This window comes from Lagenorhynchus albirostris, chromosome 20, assembly GCF_949774975.1.
Source record: "Lagenorhynchus albirostris chromosome 20, mLagAlb1.1, whole genome shotgun sequence".
Lineage (NCBI taxonomy): Eukaryota > Metazoa > Chordata > Mammalia > Artiodactyla > Delphinidae > Lagenorhynchus > Lagenorhynchus albirostris.
In genome coordinates this window covers 2,060,496-2,077,008 of record NC_083114.1, presented here as the reverse complement: position 1 = coordinate 2,077,008, position 16,513 = coordinate 2,060,496, and the positions used below count along the sequence as shown (strand labels likewise).

The following is a 16,513-nucleotide window of genomic DNA, read 5'->3' as shown; positions in this document are numbered from 1 at the left end:
CAGAAGAGTTCTCGCTGGCTATACTAAAACTCACGTGTAGCAAAAGGCACCATAAATCCAGTCCACGTACAAGTGACGGATCAAGGAGAGCACTAGTGACTCAGCAGCTGTAACAGCAAGAGCTCTTAAACGCTGACAAGGAAAACACAGAAGAGAAGTGGGGCGAAGGCCTGTGGCCGGCACAGGTGTGACAATGCGCCAGCCCACCCGCCGGGGTCAGGGAACAGCCGAGAAGTGGCAAGAACGCAGGGCACTGGCTGCCTGACTGGACCAGAGCCCGGACAGCCTGCTGGCCTCCAGGGACGGCCTTGCAGAAATCCATCGGGCAACACGCACGAAATCAAAAATGCCAACATTCCTGGGATTCTGTTACAGAGAAATAAAAACACCCGTAAGTTCAAGGAGGCTTATGGAGCATCGGTCAAAAGCTGGAAGCCAGGTGGCTTCCCCTCAACAGGGAGCATTCTGGTCCTGTGCACATCAAACGTTGTTGATATTAATACTAAACAGCTGCGAGAGGGGACAGAGTGGATCCCGCGGTCTGAGGCAGCGGGGGATCAGAGCCCGTATCTGATGAGCCCCTGTTTTTTTTTTTGTTTTTTTTTTGCGGTAAGCAGGCCTCTCACTGTTGTGGCCTCTCCCGTTGCGGAGCACAGGCTCCGGACGCACAGGCTCAGCGGCCATGGCTCACGGGCCCAGCCTCTCCGCGGCATGTGGGATCTTCTCGGACCGGGGCACGAACCCGTGTCCCCTGCAGTGGCAGGCGGACTCTCAACCACTGCGCCACCTGGGAAGCCCAGAGCCCCTGTTTTAAAAGCAGCGACAGCCCCCAGTGTGTCATGTACATTTAACTTTATCGGATGTTATATAAGCATTGGGAAAAACACAGGGGGTGCACACTGGAATTTTACGGGGTGCTGACAGAGGGAGAGGCAAGCCAGTTATGTGTGAAAGGAAAGGGCGGCTCTAAAAACTAGTCATCACATTGTGCAGGTTCACGGAATTATGTTTGTGTGATCACCATGCAGAAATAAAACGGAGAGATTTTCACCCTTGTTAGAATAAATATCAGACTTGGTGTGCGATGGGGTGCACTCGTGTTTGTCAGGAATCGGGGTGCGGCTTCCCACGCTCGAGAAGCAGGAGTGCCAGGCGGCCCGGGCCTGCCCCCCAGCAGGCGGGGGCTCCGGGCGGGGTCGGACCAGGCGCCCAGCTCACCGTGACTTGCACTTTGCCGGGCCGCGCAACCCTGCCCACTCCAGCCCCGGGCTGCCCTTTGTTCCAACTCAGCCCTGGCTTCCTGGGGGCTTCCTGGGAGCTTCCTGGGAGCCTGCACAGGGGAAGGTCAGGGTCGGGTGACAGTGGGGGACCTTTGCAGCATCCCTGGGGGAGCTTCCCTCTTCCACTGACTTCCCGGGATGCACACCTGCAGCTTCTCCGACCCAAGTCTCTGCCCTCAGGGCAGATAGAGGGGAAGGGACCCCCGGGGATCCTTCCTGCGTTTTCCCAGACATGCAGCCGGTCCGCTCTCCTTGCCGCTGTCCGGGGAGAAGCTCTCTAAACAGTATTTGAAATCCCAGTGTCCTCCAGTGGCTCAGCGCTGCACCCAGGAACCCAGGACGGCGGCGGGAGGGACCCCGAGGTCAGAGCTGCTGGGCGAAGCCGAGTCCAGCCTGCCCCACCCACGCTGTCCGCCTCGCTCCAACCAGGCCCCAGCAGTCAGCTCTCTGGGCCAGTGAGCCCCAGCACTGTGCCTCACCCGGAAGTTTATACGGGAAGTTTACATGGCGGGATCTCAGTGGGGAGGCGACACCCATGGTGCCAGGAGGGGGGCATCCACCAGGCGACAGCAGGGGAGCCGGTGCCGGACTGGGAAAGCAGTGGGGACGACGGGAGGAGGAAGGGCAGCCCGCCTGGAGGCTGAAGGGCTCCCGAGGCAAAGACCTAGTGCCAGTATGACATTAGGAAGACGGGCAGGTTAGCTGAGGTCAGTGGTGCAGCTCACTGAAGCTTACCTCTTTCCGTGGATGATTTTGGAAGGGATTTCACTTTCCAAAGTCCTTTCACGCATGTCGCCGCCTCAGGGTCCCACACAACTGCTTGTGATTCTGGCGCCCGTATTTTAACTCATGGGGAAATGGGGCCCCGGGAAGGTAAGCGTCTTTCCCGGGCCTCACAGCTGGGGACGCCTGAGCTAGCACTCGTTTACCCTGTGTGCTGCCTCCAGATGAGATTTTAAAATAAAAATCTTACTTTTGAATTGTTTTGGATTTACAGAATAATTGCCAAGACAGTGTGGAGAGTTCCTGGGCCGTCTGCACGTGGATTCCCTATTGCCGATATCTTGTTTGTTGTAGCTAGTGAACCGATGCTGGTGTGTGATTAACCGAAGCCCATGCTCTCTCCGGGTTTCTTTGGTTTGTGCCGAATGTCCCTTTTCTGTCCCTGGATCCCATCCAGAGACCACCTTCCATTTACTGTCCCATCTCCTCAGGCTCCTCTGGGCTCAGACTTCCCTTGTTTTGGTGACCTTGATGGTTTTGAGGAGGGCTGTTCAGGTATTTTGTTGAACTTCCCTCAATTTGGGCATGTCTGATGTTCATCTCATGGTTAGACTGGGGGTTTGGGTTTGGGGAAGCAGACCACAGAGTGGAAGCACCGGTTTTTATCACGTGGTATCCAGGGGACATGGGGTCGCCATGACCTTGACCTTGAACACCCGCTGAGGTCGTGTTCATCAGCTTCTTCTGTGTAGAGTTACTCCCCTGACCAGTCCACCCTGGCCTCTTTGGAAAGAAGTCACTACACACATCCCACACGTAAGAAAAGAGGGTTACACTCCACCTCCTCCTGGGGGCGTGATCTACGTAAATGATTTTCAGTTCTCTGTAGGGGAGATTCCACATTTTCCTAATGCATTTTCCTATTTTCTCAGAGTGAGGGTACTGAATATGATATACATATTTTAATAGCTTCATTGAGATACAATTCAACACCATGTTATTCATTTTGGTGTACAACTCAATTTTTTTTAGTTTTTTGTGCAGACATCCCCACAACCTAATCATGAACACGTTTGTCCCCCTAAAAAAACACTGTACCCATTAGCAGTCAATCCTCACCCTCTGCCCCCACCCCCTTTTCTCAGCCCCAGGCAGCCCCTAACCTACTTTCTGTCTCTATAAATTTGCCTTTACTGGACGTTTCATATGAATGGAATCAGTCGTACACTACGTAGTCCTATGTGTCTGGAGCATAATGTCCACAAGACTCATCCGTGGTGAGGCGTGTATCCAAACTTCATTTCTTTTTACGGCGTAATAATGTTCCGTTGTACAGATACACCCCGTTTTGTTTATCCATTCATCAGTTAATGGACATTTAGGTTATTTCCACTTTTTGGCTCCTGTGAATCATGCTGCTGTGAACATTCATGTACAACTGTTTGTGTGGACACAGGTCTTCCTTTCTCTTGGGTGTAGACCTAGGAGTGGAATTGCTGGGTCATATGGTAGCTCTGTGTTTAACTCTTTGAGGAACTGCCTGTTTTCCAAAGTGGCTGCACCATTTTACATCCCCACCAGCCGTGTAGGAGAGTTTCAATTTCTCCACCTCCTCGCCAACACTTCTTATTGTCTCTGCCTTTTTTTTTTTTTTTAATGGCCATGCTAGTGGCTGGGAAGTGGTATCTCATTGTGTTTTTCTCTTTCATTTCCCTGATAACGAATGATGCCAAGCATCTTTTCATGTGTTTGTTGGCTGTTTGTATATCTTCTTTGGAAAAATGTCTGTTTGGATCCTTCACCCATTTTTAAATTGGGTTATTTGTCTAATATTGACAAACGATAAAAGTTGAGTTGTAATAGTTCTTTATATACTCTAAGTCCCTTATCAGATACATGATTTGCCAATCTTTTCTCCCAGTCTGTGGGTTTTCTTTTCACTTTCTTGCTGGTATAATTTGCAGCACAAATGCTTTGACATTTTTTTAAATTAATTAATTAATTAATTTTTAGCTGTGTTGGGTCTTTGTTGCTGCACGTGGGCTTTCTCTAGTTGTGGCGAGCAGGGGCTGCTCTTCGTTGCAGTTCGAGGGCTTCTCGTTGCGGTGGCTCCTCTTATTGCGGAGCACGGGCTCTAGGTGCGCGGGCTTCGGTAGTTGTGGCTCGCAGGCTCTAGAGCGCAGGCTCAGTAGCTGTGGCGCACGGGCTTAGTTGCTCCGCGGCATGTGGGATCTTCCCGGACCAGGGCTCGAACCCGTGTGCCCTGCATTGGCAGGCGGATTCTTAACCACTGTGCCACCAGGGAAGCCCACGCTTTGATGTAGCCCAATTAGCTGTTTTTTTCTTTTGTCACTTATGCTTTTGGTCTTGTTATCTAGGAAACCATTGCCTGACCCAAGGACATGAAGATTTACTCCTATGTTTTCTTGTAGAAGTTTTATAGTTTTAGCTCTTACATTTAGGTCGATGATCCATTTTGAGTTAATTTTTGTGTATGGTGTGAGGTAACGGTCCACGTTCATCTTTTTGCATGTGGATATTCCGTCATCCCAGTGCCTTTTGTTGGAAAGACTGTTCTTTTTCCTCACTGAATTGTCTTGGCAGCCTTGTCAAAAGTCAGTTGGCCACACGTGTAAGGGTTTGTTTCTGGACTCTCAGCTCTATTCCATTGATCTGCTTGTCTGTTTTATGCCAGTATCATGATCTCTGCAGTGTTGTTATACTTTTGAAATTGAATCCTCCAGCTTTCTTCTTCTTTATCAAAATTGTTATGGCTCTTCTTGGTCCCTTGCATTTACACACGAATTTTAAGATCAGCTTTTCTACTCCTGAAAAAAAAAAAAAAGCCAGCTGGGATTTTAACAGGAATTGCATTGAATCTGTAAATCAATTTGGAGAATGCTGTCACCTTAACAGTATTATGTCTTTCAATCCACAAACTTGTGATTTCTTTCCATTTATTTAGATCTTTAATTTTTTTCGACGATGTGTTGCAATTTTCAGTGTATAAGTCTTACACTTCTTTTGTTAAGTTTACATTTAAATTTACTTCTTCTTTCTGATGCTGTTGTAAATGGAATTGATCCTTCCAGTCGGCATCTTCCTCACTGTTCTTCACAGCTGTTCCTCCCCGTCGTCCTTCCTCTTTCCATCCATTCACTTAGCCTGAGGAACCAGATCCCCAGGTTGGTTGGAACCGTCTGCGTAATGATAATCAGAACGTTCAGAAGGAGGGCAGGAGGGCACCCCCGTGGGGAACGGGCATGGACTACGTCACTTCCTGTTGGGGTTGCTTTGGCTGCATCTCACTTCCGGGGAGACGGCTTGCATTCGGTGAGTGAGCCTGGGCTTTGGTGGGTTCAAGGGCTTCTTCTGCCACCTGTGAGCAGTGAGAGCCTGGACCAACGTTCTTACAAGTCTCTGGTCCCCCTTATATAAAATGGGGAGAATAACACCCTCCCTGTGGAATTGTCACCAGAGGCCCCATGCGTTCAGTCACGGCACAAGTGACTGCTGCCTGAGTGCTGGCCCTGATGACCACAGGCAGCCCCAGATTTGTGATGCGTCCCTGGAATAATGCCTCACGTCACACCTGCTGTCACCTGATGACTTCACGTTTGCCGCTACAAACTTTTTATTCGTTCCTTAGAACAATTTCTCATAAGGTTTTATGCCATCACCCTAGTTCCTTGGCCACTTGAAACATGTAAACTGAATTCTGTGTCACAGGCCAATATAAAATCTCTCTCATATTCACATCATTACCATCAATCTTCCCAGCTTTATATAGTTACAAAATATAATTTTATAAATCCATATATATGTTTGTAACTTGTAGCAGATATTCAACAATAAATAATATGATTTTCTCATAGCAATTTCTTAAAGGAATAAAAACACAGATCAAAGGGAACTCCTCCCAGTAAACTGTTATCAGTAACTGGTGAGTCACTGGTTCTCCAACTTCACCTGGAGGCATCAGAATCACCTGGAGGACTTGTTACACCACCAATGGCTGGGCCTTATCCCAGAGTTTCTGATTTTGTCGAGCAGGTGGAGCTTGGGAATATGCATCTCCAACAGGTTCAATTACAATTTTATTTTTTCTTTTAGTTTTTTAACTTTTTATTTTATATTGGAGTATAGTTGATTAACAATGTTGGGACTTCCCTGGTGGTCCAGTGGTTAAGACTCCGCGTTTCCAATGCAGGGGGAGCGGGTTCGATCCCTGGTTGGGGAAGTAAGATCCCACATGCCATGCAGCACGGCCAAAAAATAATAATAATAAAATCACACCGGAAAAGAATTGTTCATTAAAATAAAGTTTCCAAATATTAAAAAACAAACAAAAAAAACCAATGTTGTGATAGTTTCAGGTGTACAGCAAAGTGATTCAGTCATATATATACATGTACCTATTCTTTTTCAAATTCTTTTCCCATTAGTTATGTTTTTAATAGCACCTTAATAACTGCGAAGACACACGACTTTGTTTCCTGCCTCTGTGCCTTTGCTCTTGCTGTTCCAAGCCTAAATACCTCCCATTCAGCTCAGACTCCGTTTCCCTCCCTCGGGACTCTCATCTGAGGCCCTGTAGCATCTTGTGCATATTCCAGCCACTATAGGGTTCGTATTATTTTGAAAGTTTCTGTTTATTCCGTCATTCACTTATTGAGCACCTACTATGTGCCAGACAGTGTTCTGGGTGCTGAGGATACAGCAGTGAACAAAGCAGATTCTAGCTGGAGGGTGACAGGTGACAAAATAAGTAGACAAATAGCATCTCAGAGAGTGATACGTGGTCTGGAGAAAAATAACGTGGAGGAAGAGGAGGAAGCGTGATGATGAGGGCTGTATGGGAGGGGCATTCCAGGGGGAGGGAGGGGGGAGGGAAGAGCACCTCTGCAGGGGCCTGTAGGGAAGCAAGGCTGGTGGGTGAGGGTGGCAGGAAGTGCCCAGTGGGAGGAAGCCCAGAGTCCAGGTAGCAGGGGCGGTGTGAGAAGTGGCCAGATGTGTCTTCCACACAGGCCTCCATCCCCACTGAGCAGACGCCCAGCAAACATCTGTTATCCCAGAGTCCTCTCTGCCCAAGCATCTCTGGCTCCGTGGGTGACCGACCTCACTGGGGAGGTTCCTGGCAGTCGGTACTGGTCCATGGCCCTCTTCTCTGCTGTTCAACAAGTGGGCAGACCCACGTATTGGGGGGGCCTCGTGTAGAAAGCCCCGGCCTGCGATTCCCCAGGCTTAGAGATCTCACCTTGATGGGGCGTCCTCGGGTAGCTGCGTGCACGCTCACTGTGACTGTGCCTCCCCCGCCCTTATGTAATCAGGGAGGTCAGGAGGACAGCTGCTGGTAATTGCACTTGGAAAATCTGGAAGCAGTCAGGTCAGGTTGAATCAATCAGCAGCCCCATGCCCGAGGCAAACACAGGGGCTCCTTTGGGAGATTGGACCCGGCCCCGCCCAAGCCTCCACAGACACATTCTTGCATTTCTGAGCAGAACAAAAGCAGACAACCCCAGGCCTAATCCCCAAACTGGGAGCAGAGGGCCGGATTACTACACCCCACGTTTGAAAACTGTTTTGTTCTTGTTATGCAAACTTCCTGGGCAGGGACTCCAAGGGCCCAGGGGGCGGGGAGAAGGGTCCTTAAATGCATCCTCTCTAGGCTGATGCCCATTCCTGGAGCTCCAGCCCCGGGACAGCCTGTGTCGAAGGTAACTCTCTTCCCCATTCTCTTCTCCTCCTAGAAATCTCTAGCTGCAGCCTGGCCAGGAGCGGGTCCACCTCTGTGGCTGGTCCTCCCCACACCCAGGAGCATCTTCTGAGGATCCGCGGCTGGCTGCCCCAAGGGCCTGAAGCTCACGTCTGGCAGCTCTACCACCCCTGCCACAGGGAGGTAGAGGCCCCGGGGACCCTTGGAGCAGGGGGACCCAGGGGACGGTGGGTGAGAAGCCTTGATTCAGTAACCCAGAGGCAGCAGAGTCCTGTAGTTAAAGGCACGAGCGGCATGAGATAGAGACAGAAGCGGGTTCAAATCCTGACTTTGCTACTTGCTAACTGGGAGACCAAAGACAGAGCATTTATTGCACGTCTATTGGCCTCACTTCCTCATCTGTAAAATGGACTCGTAACGGCTCCTTCTTGGTGGGCGCTCCTACAGAGCGAGGATTTTTGTGAGGATCAAAGGGGATGATGACACCTGGGAACAAAGTGGCACAGGTGAAGCAGGCGGGATGCAGGGGTGTGGGAAGAAGGATGGGTCCTGGGGGACTAATTCCAGCTGCTTCCACTGGGACATCAAGCGCAATGTTAGCTACTTCCCGGCGCCATTAATCTTTGTAATGACTGAGAAGCGACACTGCTATTAACGCTGCCCACAGAGGAAGCTCATTCCCAGAGACCACGTGGTTCTGAGTGCTGAGCTGGGGGCCAGCCCTCCTGGTCTCCCTCCCACCAGCTCTTCTGCCCTGAGCCGCCAGGCCTTGGTGGCCGATGGCCAGAGGCTGCTGCCCTGGTTTGCCCACACGAGGCTGGGGAGGGAAGCAGGACCTTCCTGCCGGGCTGTGTGGCTGGGGTCACAGGTGGCCTGGCCAATGGCAGGCTGGGCCGAGGGATCCCAGAGGGCTCCCTCCGATTTCCCGTCGGACCTAGGGAGGGGGCCGTGGCACCCCAGGCTTGGGGCGCCCTGGATGCCAGCAGGGCCCTCCTGTCCATGCCGAAAACCAGGGTGGGGGTCAGTGCTGTGGAGAGGGGAGGTGATGGGAGGAGTCAGAAGCTACTTGCTGGAATTCAAGCAGGATTTCATACATACATACATATACACACATACATACATACATATACACACATACATACATACACATCTATAAATTTATATATGCCATGTATGGTAATATGTACACATATACCATATGTATTACATATACCATATCTACATACATGTGTATCTACATATATGTAGATATGGTATTTAATTTTTTTGCCAAATGGAAATAGCCTTATTGTGGGTTTTTTCTGATGTCAGAGGTTACACCGTGTCTGAAAGAGGGTGGGAACCTCTTGGAGGACAGGAAGAATTGCTGGGGGAGAAGGGAGGAGGAACGTTTACTTTTCTCTATGTCCCTTTTGTATCTTTTACATTTTCCACCATGAGCGTGTTACCTATTCAAAAAGGTAACAAACATTTTTAAAAAATGCAAGTTCACTGCAAAAAAAGTGAAGCCCTCCAGAAGATGAAAATGAGGATCACCTCTAATCCACCCCCAACCTCCCTCCCATCCCCCAGCAGTCACCACGCGGGGTGGCGGGGGGGGGGCGGGGGCCGCCCCTCTGGGCTCTCGCATGAACAGGCATGCACACGCCTGGGGTATCTGTTGTTCTGGAAACTGTTTTGTTTCTTATCCCTCATGCCCGGGACACATCTGGTACAGAGAGCGCCCTTATAAAGGTGCTGAAACACTTGTCCATCTCTGTCCTAATTACCGCACGATCACCTGGCACGTGGGTGCAGCAGACGTCTTTGAAATTGTCTCCTGCTGATGGACACTTAGGATGTTTCCAGTATCTCTCTTTTATGTATAAGCCTGATGAACTTTCTTGTTCATGAATGTTTAGGAATGCGCTCATTTCTATGAGCTCCTGAACGTGGACCTACTACGTCACAGAGAAATAGATTTTAAAGGTTTTTGCTGGGCATAGCCAAATGCCTCCCAGCAGAGCCATCCCACTTCGCCAGCATGGTCTGCTGTACGGGCAGCTTTTTTGTGGAAATCTGAAGCTCTGTGAGTCGGTCTGTCTCACAGGTGTTACAGGCACACACGGGTTTAAACACCAAGCCTGGTTCTGTCTGGGAAGCCGCCAGTGCTTTTGAGAATGTCGGCTCAGCCAGAAAGGTGGTGTGAGAATCCTGATGCTGGGTTTTCTTTAATCAGCGTGGGTGTGGAATCACGACCCGTGTCCTTTGATCTGGAGACTGCCCTGGTTGGGTGTGCAGAGCACTTGGAGTGATTGCCTGCGAGAGTCACCAACTCTACACGAAGGTAGAGGTGGGCATGGGCCCTGAGATGCCAGGAAGGGCCTGCCCCCAGCACCCTGCCAAGAACCCACCATCAGCATCTGTAGACACCCTGAGGACCGCAGGTCACTGCTGCCTGGGGTCCTCACTGCGGGGGTCTGTCATCTGCTCAGGGAGGGAGTACACCGATGGCCAGAAGAGTCCAAGACAACAGGGTTAGGGAGCTGAGAAGGCAAAAGGAGGCCATTTCTCGGTGCTCCCAGGGAGATCTTCCTCTTCCTATAAAATTACCAGTGAGGGTGGGTGCTGCCCTGGGGACCCCGGGTCCCAGTGGGTGGCCGGGGAGCGCGCGCCCTCCTCCCGGCTCCAAGGAGCTCTCTGTCCTCAGGAACCATGGACACAATCAGCGAGGTGGTGCAGCGGGCCAGAGCCGCCTTCAACGCGGGCAAGACGCGCCCGCTCCAGTGCCGCGTCCAGCAGCTGGAGGGGCTGCGGCGCCTGATCCGCGAGCGCGAGAAGGACCTCGTGGGCGCGCTGGCCGCCGACCTCCGCAAGGTGCGCCCCGACCGGCCACGGGCAGGAGAGGGCTGCGTGCGCCCAGGACGTGGGCTGCGCGCCGCGGGCCAGGCTCTGCGCCCGGCTCTTGACACTTAGCCCCCAAAACACTCCGGGCGCCTCAGGACCCTTTTACGGAGGGGAAAGCGCAGCCGCTCAGACGGGGCGTGCCGGCTTCTCCTTGCGTCCTGCGGCGCCCCAGGTCCCACGCGCCAGGTCCGTCATCCCCACTCCTGGCTTCACGCCCTTCTCCACCCAGCCCAGCACACGAGGCCACCCCTCTCCGGCCTCTTCTTTCCTTCACCTCTCAGCCCCGTGCGGGCCGGCTTCTCCACACCAGGGAACAGCCCAGCCCGGCTTCGCGGAGGGCAGCCTGCTCTGCTGGGCGTCCTCCCTCCCTCCCTCCCCGTCCTCTCCTACCCCTGGGCAAAATCAGACCCCTCCGAATACTCAGCCCCTCCCCCTCGCTGCCCCCAAGTCACTTGGGCCTGCTTCCACCCTTCCATCCGCCTGGCCTTGGAAGAGAGCAGAGGGGCTGTGGAGCCCGTCCCCCTACCGTTTCCGGGCCTTTTGCCACTGTATTTTTTTTTTTTTAATTTCTCAAGATTTCTCATCTTACAGCAAAAAACAAAGGCAAGAAAACCCAGTGCTGACCTCACGACTTCTGTCTTGCTCTGCACAGCCAAAGTTCACGGAAGAGCTGTGTGTCCCACTTTGCACCCCTCTCTCGGAAGCCCCCCACACTGGCTTCCTCCGCTGGCTGAGGGTCTCTTGGATTTCCTCCTGACTCTCTTTGGTGGCCTCTTTCCTGAAGCCACTTCATCAGGGTGGTCTTCTTAGGGCTCCGTCCTGGCTTCAAGTCTTGTTTTCATCGCTAAGCCTTCCCGGACACCCCTCAGCTCAGTTTCCCCCGACTCACTGAGTGACCCTCAAATCACTACTCAGGTCTGAGGTGCCCGAGGGCACCTCATGCTCGATGTGTCCAACCTGTCTGGGCCCCCAGCACTGGCAGAAAGGGGCCCTCACAGACCCACCACTCGAAGGCTAATCCTCAGCTCTGCCCCCTTGTGCCTTCTTGCCTGGCCCACTGGGCTGGGGAGCCCACGGTGAATGGCCGCCTTCATGTGGGCAGCAGAACAAGCCAGGCTGTGTCCAATGGGCCCACCTGGAGCATGAGGTCCAGTCATGTTCCCATTTTGCAGACTGGGAGACTGAGGTCAGGAGGTTCACTCGGGGTCACAAAGCTGGGAAGCAGCGAGCCAAGGACCACCGCCAGCCCTGGGGCCTCTGCTCAGAGCCCCGGCTGCGTGGCCCTCACCCTGGGGCCAGCAAGCCTCACGGAGCCCTCTCGCTGTAGAACGAATGGACCGCCTACTACGAGGAGATCGTGTACGTCCTGGAGGAGATCGACTACGTGATCAAGAAACTCCCTGAGTGGGCTGCGGACGAGCCCGTGGAGAAGACGCCCCAGACCCAGCAGGATGAGTCCTACATCCACTCAGAGCCCCTGGGTGTGGTTCTCATCATCGGCACCTGGAACTACCCCTTCAGCCTCACCATCCAGCCCATGGTGGGCGCCATTGCTGCAGGTACCGTGAGCCCCGTTCTGGGTCGGGGAGCCAGGAGGGATCCCTCTTCTCCGCTGTGGAGGGGAGGGCCTGGGGTGGGGGGGCGCAGGCCTGTGCGAAGAGGCAGCCTGGGGTCAGGGAGCCATAGGAGGGTCCGGCTCTCACAGGAGGCTGTGGGGACCAGGCTTCCCGGTGCCCAGGCCCAGCCAGGCTCAGATGTCCACACAGCCTCACCGCCCACCATGCGCCCTTGGTCCCTGGGAGGGCAGAGCAGGGGGGTGGCCCCAGCATGGCCCTGATTCCGTGTGCTCTGCAGGGAACGCGGTGGTCCTCAAGCCGTCGGAGCTGAGTGAGAACACAGCGAGCCTGCTGGCCACCATCCTCCCCCAGTACCTGGACAAGGTGACAGACTCTCCAGGGCACACGGAGAACGGGGGCGGGGCCGTGTCTTCAGGGGTTGAGAAATAGTGAATTCTTGCAGCCAGGGCCCAAGCCCCGGGTGGGGTGAGGACAGCTGGCCACTCCCACTGGGGTGACTGGAGCCCCTGAGCCAAGAGAGGGGGTCCATTTGGTGGCGACGGCCCGGCCACGTGGGGAGGGGGCTGTGGTCCTTTCTGAGCCTCGCCTCTGTCCTCTCTCGGAAGGATCTGTACCCGGTGATCAGTGGGGGTGTCCCCGAAACCACGGAGGTGCTCAAGGAGAGATTTGACCACATCCTGTACATCGGGAGCCCCGGGGTGGGCAGGATCGTCATGATGGCTGCGGCCAAGCACCTGACCCCCGTCACGCTGGGGCTGGGGGGCAAAAACCCCTGCTACGTGGACAAGGACTGTGACCTGGACGTCGCCTGCAGGTGAGGGGCTTGGCCTGGCTGCCCCCCAGCTCAGACGGACGGCAGTTCACTCTGAGTGCCACTGACGTGGCCCCTGCCCTCAGGGCACCCGCGGTCCTGGCGGGAGCTGGGGCTGGAGGTACCATGCTCACAGAAGAGGTGCGGGAAAGGCTTCCCGCAGAGGAGGGGTCCAGGACAGCCCTGCCCGCCCTCATGTCCCGCACATGTAGCCTTCTGGGGTGTGGGGCCCTGAGCACAGTGACACCTGGCCGTGCAGGGCTCAAGGCTGTGAAAAGAGGGGGATAAAGTCCGCCCACGCCAGACACCCCCCGCCAGTCAGTGATGAGGTCACCGCAGGCCCTGTGAGCACGTCCAGGGTCATGGGATCTAGAAGCCAGTGGGGTGCTAAGGGGCCCCCCTGGTGGACAGCTCACAGCAGAGCCCCTCGTGCCCTGACCCTGGGCTAACCGAGCCAGAGGCCTGTTCCTGGGGAGCCCCCCCGGGCTGGCGATATGTCATCTAACCTGGGGTTTTTACAGACGCATCGCCTGGGGGAAATTCATGAACAGCGGCCAGGGGTGCGTGGCCCCCGATTACATCCTGTGTGACCCCTCGATCCAGAACCAAGTCGTGGAGAAGCTCACAAAGTCCCTGAAGGTGAGTGTTGGCCCCGGGGGCGGGTGACAGGCTGCCAGGTGGTGACATGGACGTGGACTTGAGAAAAGACTGGCTCATTCTTTTCTGCTCATGAAAATAATCCACACTCGCTGTCGATAATTTGGAAAAGATTAAAAAGCATAAAGAAGAGGGAAAAGCTCCACCCAGAATCCCACCACCTAAAGCCAGTCGCTGCTGACTTGGTGTGTTCCCTCCATTCTCCTTGCTGTAGACGCACGCGTCTGGTCCCAGTGTGATGTCCAGACGCTGTGCATGTATTTCTTTCAAACAACACAGCTGTCTTGCAGCACTTCGTGTGCCAGGAAAGTCGGGGGGCGCCCAGGGTGCGGCAGCTCCGTAGTTCTCGGGGTCGCTGTGCCATTGACTGCTGCCCCACAGGGCGGTGCCCACGTGTGCTCCCAGGTTGGGGTCACCAGTGACCTCACAGCCTGTGGCCGTGATGAGGGTCCACATCCTCACCTGGAGGCTCTCCTCCACAGGAGTTCTACGGGGAGGATGCCAAGAAGTCCCGCGACTACGGGAGAATCATCAACTCCCTACACTTCCAGAGGGTGATGGGCCTGATGGAAGGCCAGAAGGTGGCCTACGGGGGCACCGGGGATGCGACCAGCCGGTACATAGGTGTGTGCGCTGCCCTTCAGGAGAGCACCGCCTGCCCGCCAGGGCTGCCAGGGGCCCCGCGAGCGGGCGGCGGGTGGGCACACACCCCTGAAGAGCAGACGCAGCCCCATGGTGTGTGTCCGTCACTTTCACCTGTGGCCCCGGGTTGGCTCTGGGCCTCTTGGCGGGCAGGAGCTGGACACAGCCCCTGGGAGGCCCCTCCCCAGCCCAGAAGCCCCTCCCCTCAAGGCCTAGAGGAGGCTTCACCTCCTCTGCATCCCGGCAGCTTCAGCAGAGGCCACAGGAGCCCCAGGTGTGCCCAGCGGGAGGGGCCCGCAGTGCCTGGGCTGGAGGGTCAGCAGATGGGGCCCCACTTGGCCCCCAAGTTGCCAGGAGGCTGAAGAGCTCCAGCAGGGCTCACGTGGCTAGCGGGGCACAGGGCCCGCCCCCTGAAGTGTGGAGCCCGGGCTCCTCCCGTATAGGTGAATCCAGGGTTCTCTCCGTGGTCCGCCGGGATGGAGCCTGGCAGGAGGAGGCCCCGTGCCTGCCCCGCCCCGCTAAGCCTTGCCGCCTTGTCTGTAAAGGGCTGGGTGAGAAACCAGACGCCTGGGCTGGGGTCTCTACACTAGCTGACGCCGGCTTCTTCCCTGCTCCAGCCCCCACCATCCTCGTGGACGTGGACCCCCAGTCCCCGGTGATGCAGGAGGAGGTCTTAGGGCCCATAATGCCCATCGTATGCGTGCGCGGCCTGGAGGAAGCCATCCAGTTCATCAGCCAGCGCGAGAAGCCCCTGGCCCTCTATGTGTTCTCCCTAAACGACAAGGTGAGCCGGGGGACCCTCCTCCAGGGTCCTGGGGCCCTGGGCGCGCTGCTCCTGCAAACAGGATCCAGGGGTTCACAGACCTGGGAGCAAATCCCAGCCTCACTGTTCACCGCAAGCCGCTTAACCTTCCTGAGCCCCTTTCTTCTCAGCTCTGAAATCAGGACAGAGCGTGAATGAGATGATGATGAGCCCCTCGGTGCCGCGCACGCCGTCCTGGGAACTGCTGCTCTTACCATCTCCCCACAAAACTACGTGGGGAGAGTGGAGAACCCAGCCTGGGGCTCGGGGCGGGGAGCGGCCCGGCGCGGGGGCTCTGCCTTCACCAGCTCCCGCGTCCTTGCGGCTCCAGGACGCGCCTGGGCAGCGGGGAGGGGGAGGGGCTGGGTGTCCCGGGCCGCAGGCTGAGCCCCGGGGCTATTGCAGGTGATTAAGAAGATGATCGCGGAGACTTCTAGTGGCGGGGTGACGGCCAACGACGTCATCGTCCACACGACCGTGCCCTCGCTGCCCTACGGGGGCGTGGGTGAGTCTGGGGCCGAGCTCACGGCCCACTGCCCCCCGCGGGTGTCCCCCCCACCCTTGGGCTGGGCCTCAGACTCCCACTGACCTCTCCCTCTGCTGGTACATCCATCAGCCACATTCAACCTCCAGACCCTAGAGGGTCCCAGAGGTCACCTGGGGCCTGAGGGAGGGCGCACGCGCCAGAGGTCGCAGAGCCACCTAGTGGCGGGGCTGGGATGAGGCTCTTCCTGGCCACTGTTCCTGGCGTGGATGCCTCGGCGGACACCCCAGGGATCGGGGGCCCCCAGGCCGCTCGGAGAAGGGGCGCAGGAGGGGCGTCGGGGTCTCGGGGCCACGCTGAGCTGGCTCCTCCCGCAGGGGGCAGCGGCATGGGGTCCTACCATGGCAAGAAGAGCTTCGAGACCTTCTCCCACCGCCGCTCTTGCCTGGTGAGGCCTCTGCTGAATGAGGAGGCCCTCAGAGCCAGATACCCCCCGAGCCCGGCCAAGGTGAGTGGCGGGGCGGCAGTGCGGGGAGCCGCTGGGCCCTGGGCAAGGGCCTCACCACGCCTCGTGTCCCCCACAGATGCCCCGTCACTGAAGCTGCCCTGGCCTCGCTGTGCTGCGCCCTTGGACGGCTGCTCCTGGCACCCCTCTTGCTCCGAGGGCATCCTCGCCTCCCTCTCTAGAGTAGAGACCAATAAAGTTTCCCAGCAGCCCAGGAATGTGCGTGCGTGCGTGTCTCTGAAGCCCTGCCCCCCACCCTCTCTGGTTCCCCCCATTCCCCTCCACCCCCCGGAGCCTCACTTGAGCCCCAGGGCCCCTGGACTTGGGGACGTCAGCTCCATTTCAGGTGTGTCCAGTGGAGGGGTGACCGTGGAGGCCAAGGTGGGGGTCCCTGGTGAGACCCGCGGTGGGTGGTCAACATGACCCCCTG

General features: G+C 55.8%; 1 protein-coding gene across 8 annotated transcripts in view; it reads left to right on the top strand.

The window, feature by feature from the left end:
- The window catches only part of ALDH3A1 (aldehyde dehydrogenase 3 family member A1), a 28,354-nt gene extending 12,054 nt beyond the window's left edge, over positions 1-16,300 (top strand). For 5 of the 8 annotated variants that reach the window (XM_060134160.1, XM_060134163.1, XM_060134159.1 and 2 more), the window contains 12 exons: positions 7,754-7,902; positions 9,938-10,045; positions 10,409-10,575; positions 11,933-12,164; positions 12,460-12,545; positions 12,788-12,996; positions 13,515-13,632; positions 14,133-14,274; positions 14,910-15,076; positions 15,500-15,599; positions 15,956-16,086; positions 16,163-16,300. In XM_060134160.1, the coding sequence (XP_059990143.1) occupies positions 10,414-10,575; positions 11,933-12,164; positions 12,460-12,545; positions 12,788-12,996; positions 13,515-13,632; positions 14,133-14,274; positions 14,910-15,076; positions 15,500-15,599; positions 15,956-16,086; positions 16,163-16,177 (1,362 nt within the window). In that variant the 5' untranslated portion in view covers positions 7,754-7,902; positions 9,938-10,045; positions 10,409-10,413 and the 3' untranslated portion in view covers positions 16,178-16,300. Of the gene's footprint in view, positions 1-5,904; positions 6,087-7,702; positions 7,721-7,753; positions 7,903-9,937; positions 10,052-10,408; positions 10,576-11,932; positions 12,165-12,459; positions 12,546-12,787; positions 12,997-13,514; positions 13,633-14,132; positions 14,275-14,909; positions 15,077-15,499; positions 15,600-15,955; positions 16,087-16,162 lie in introns of those variants that run through there. The other 3 variants (XM_060134165.1, XM_060134164.1, XM_060134166.1) reach the window with 3 other exon arrangements.
- The last annotated feature ends 213 nt before the right edge of the window (positions 16,301-16,513 follow it).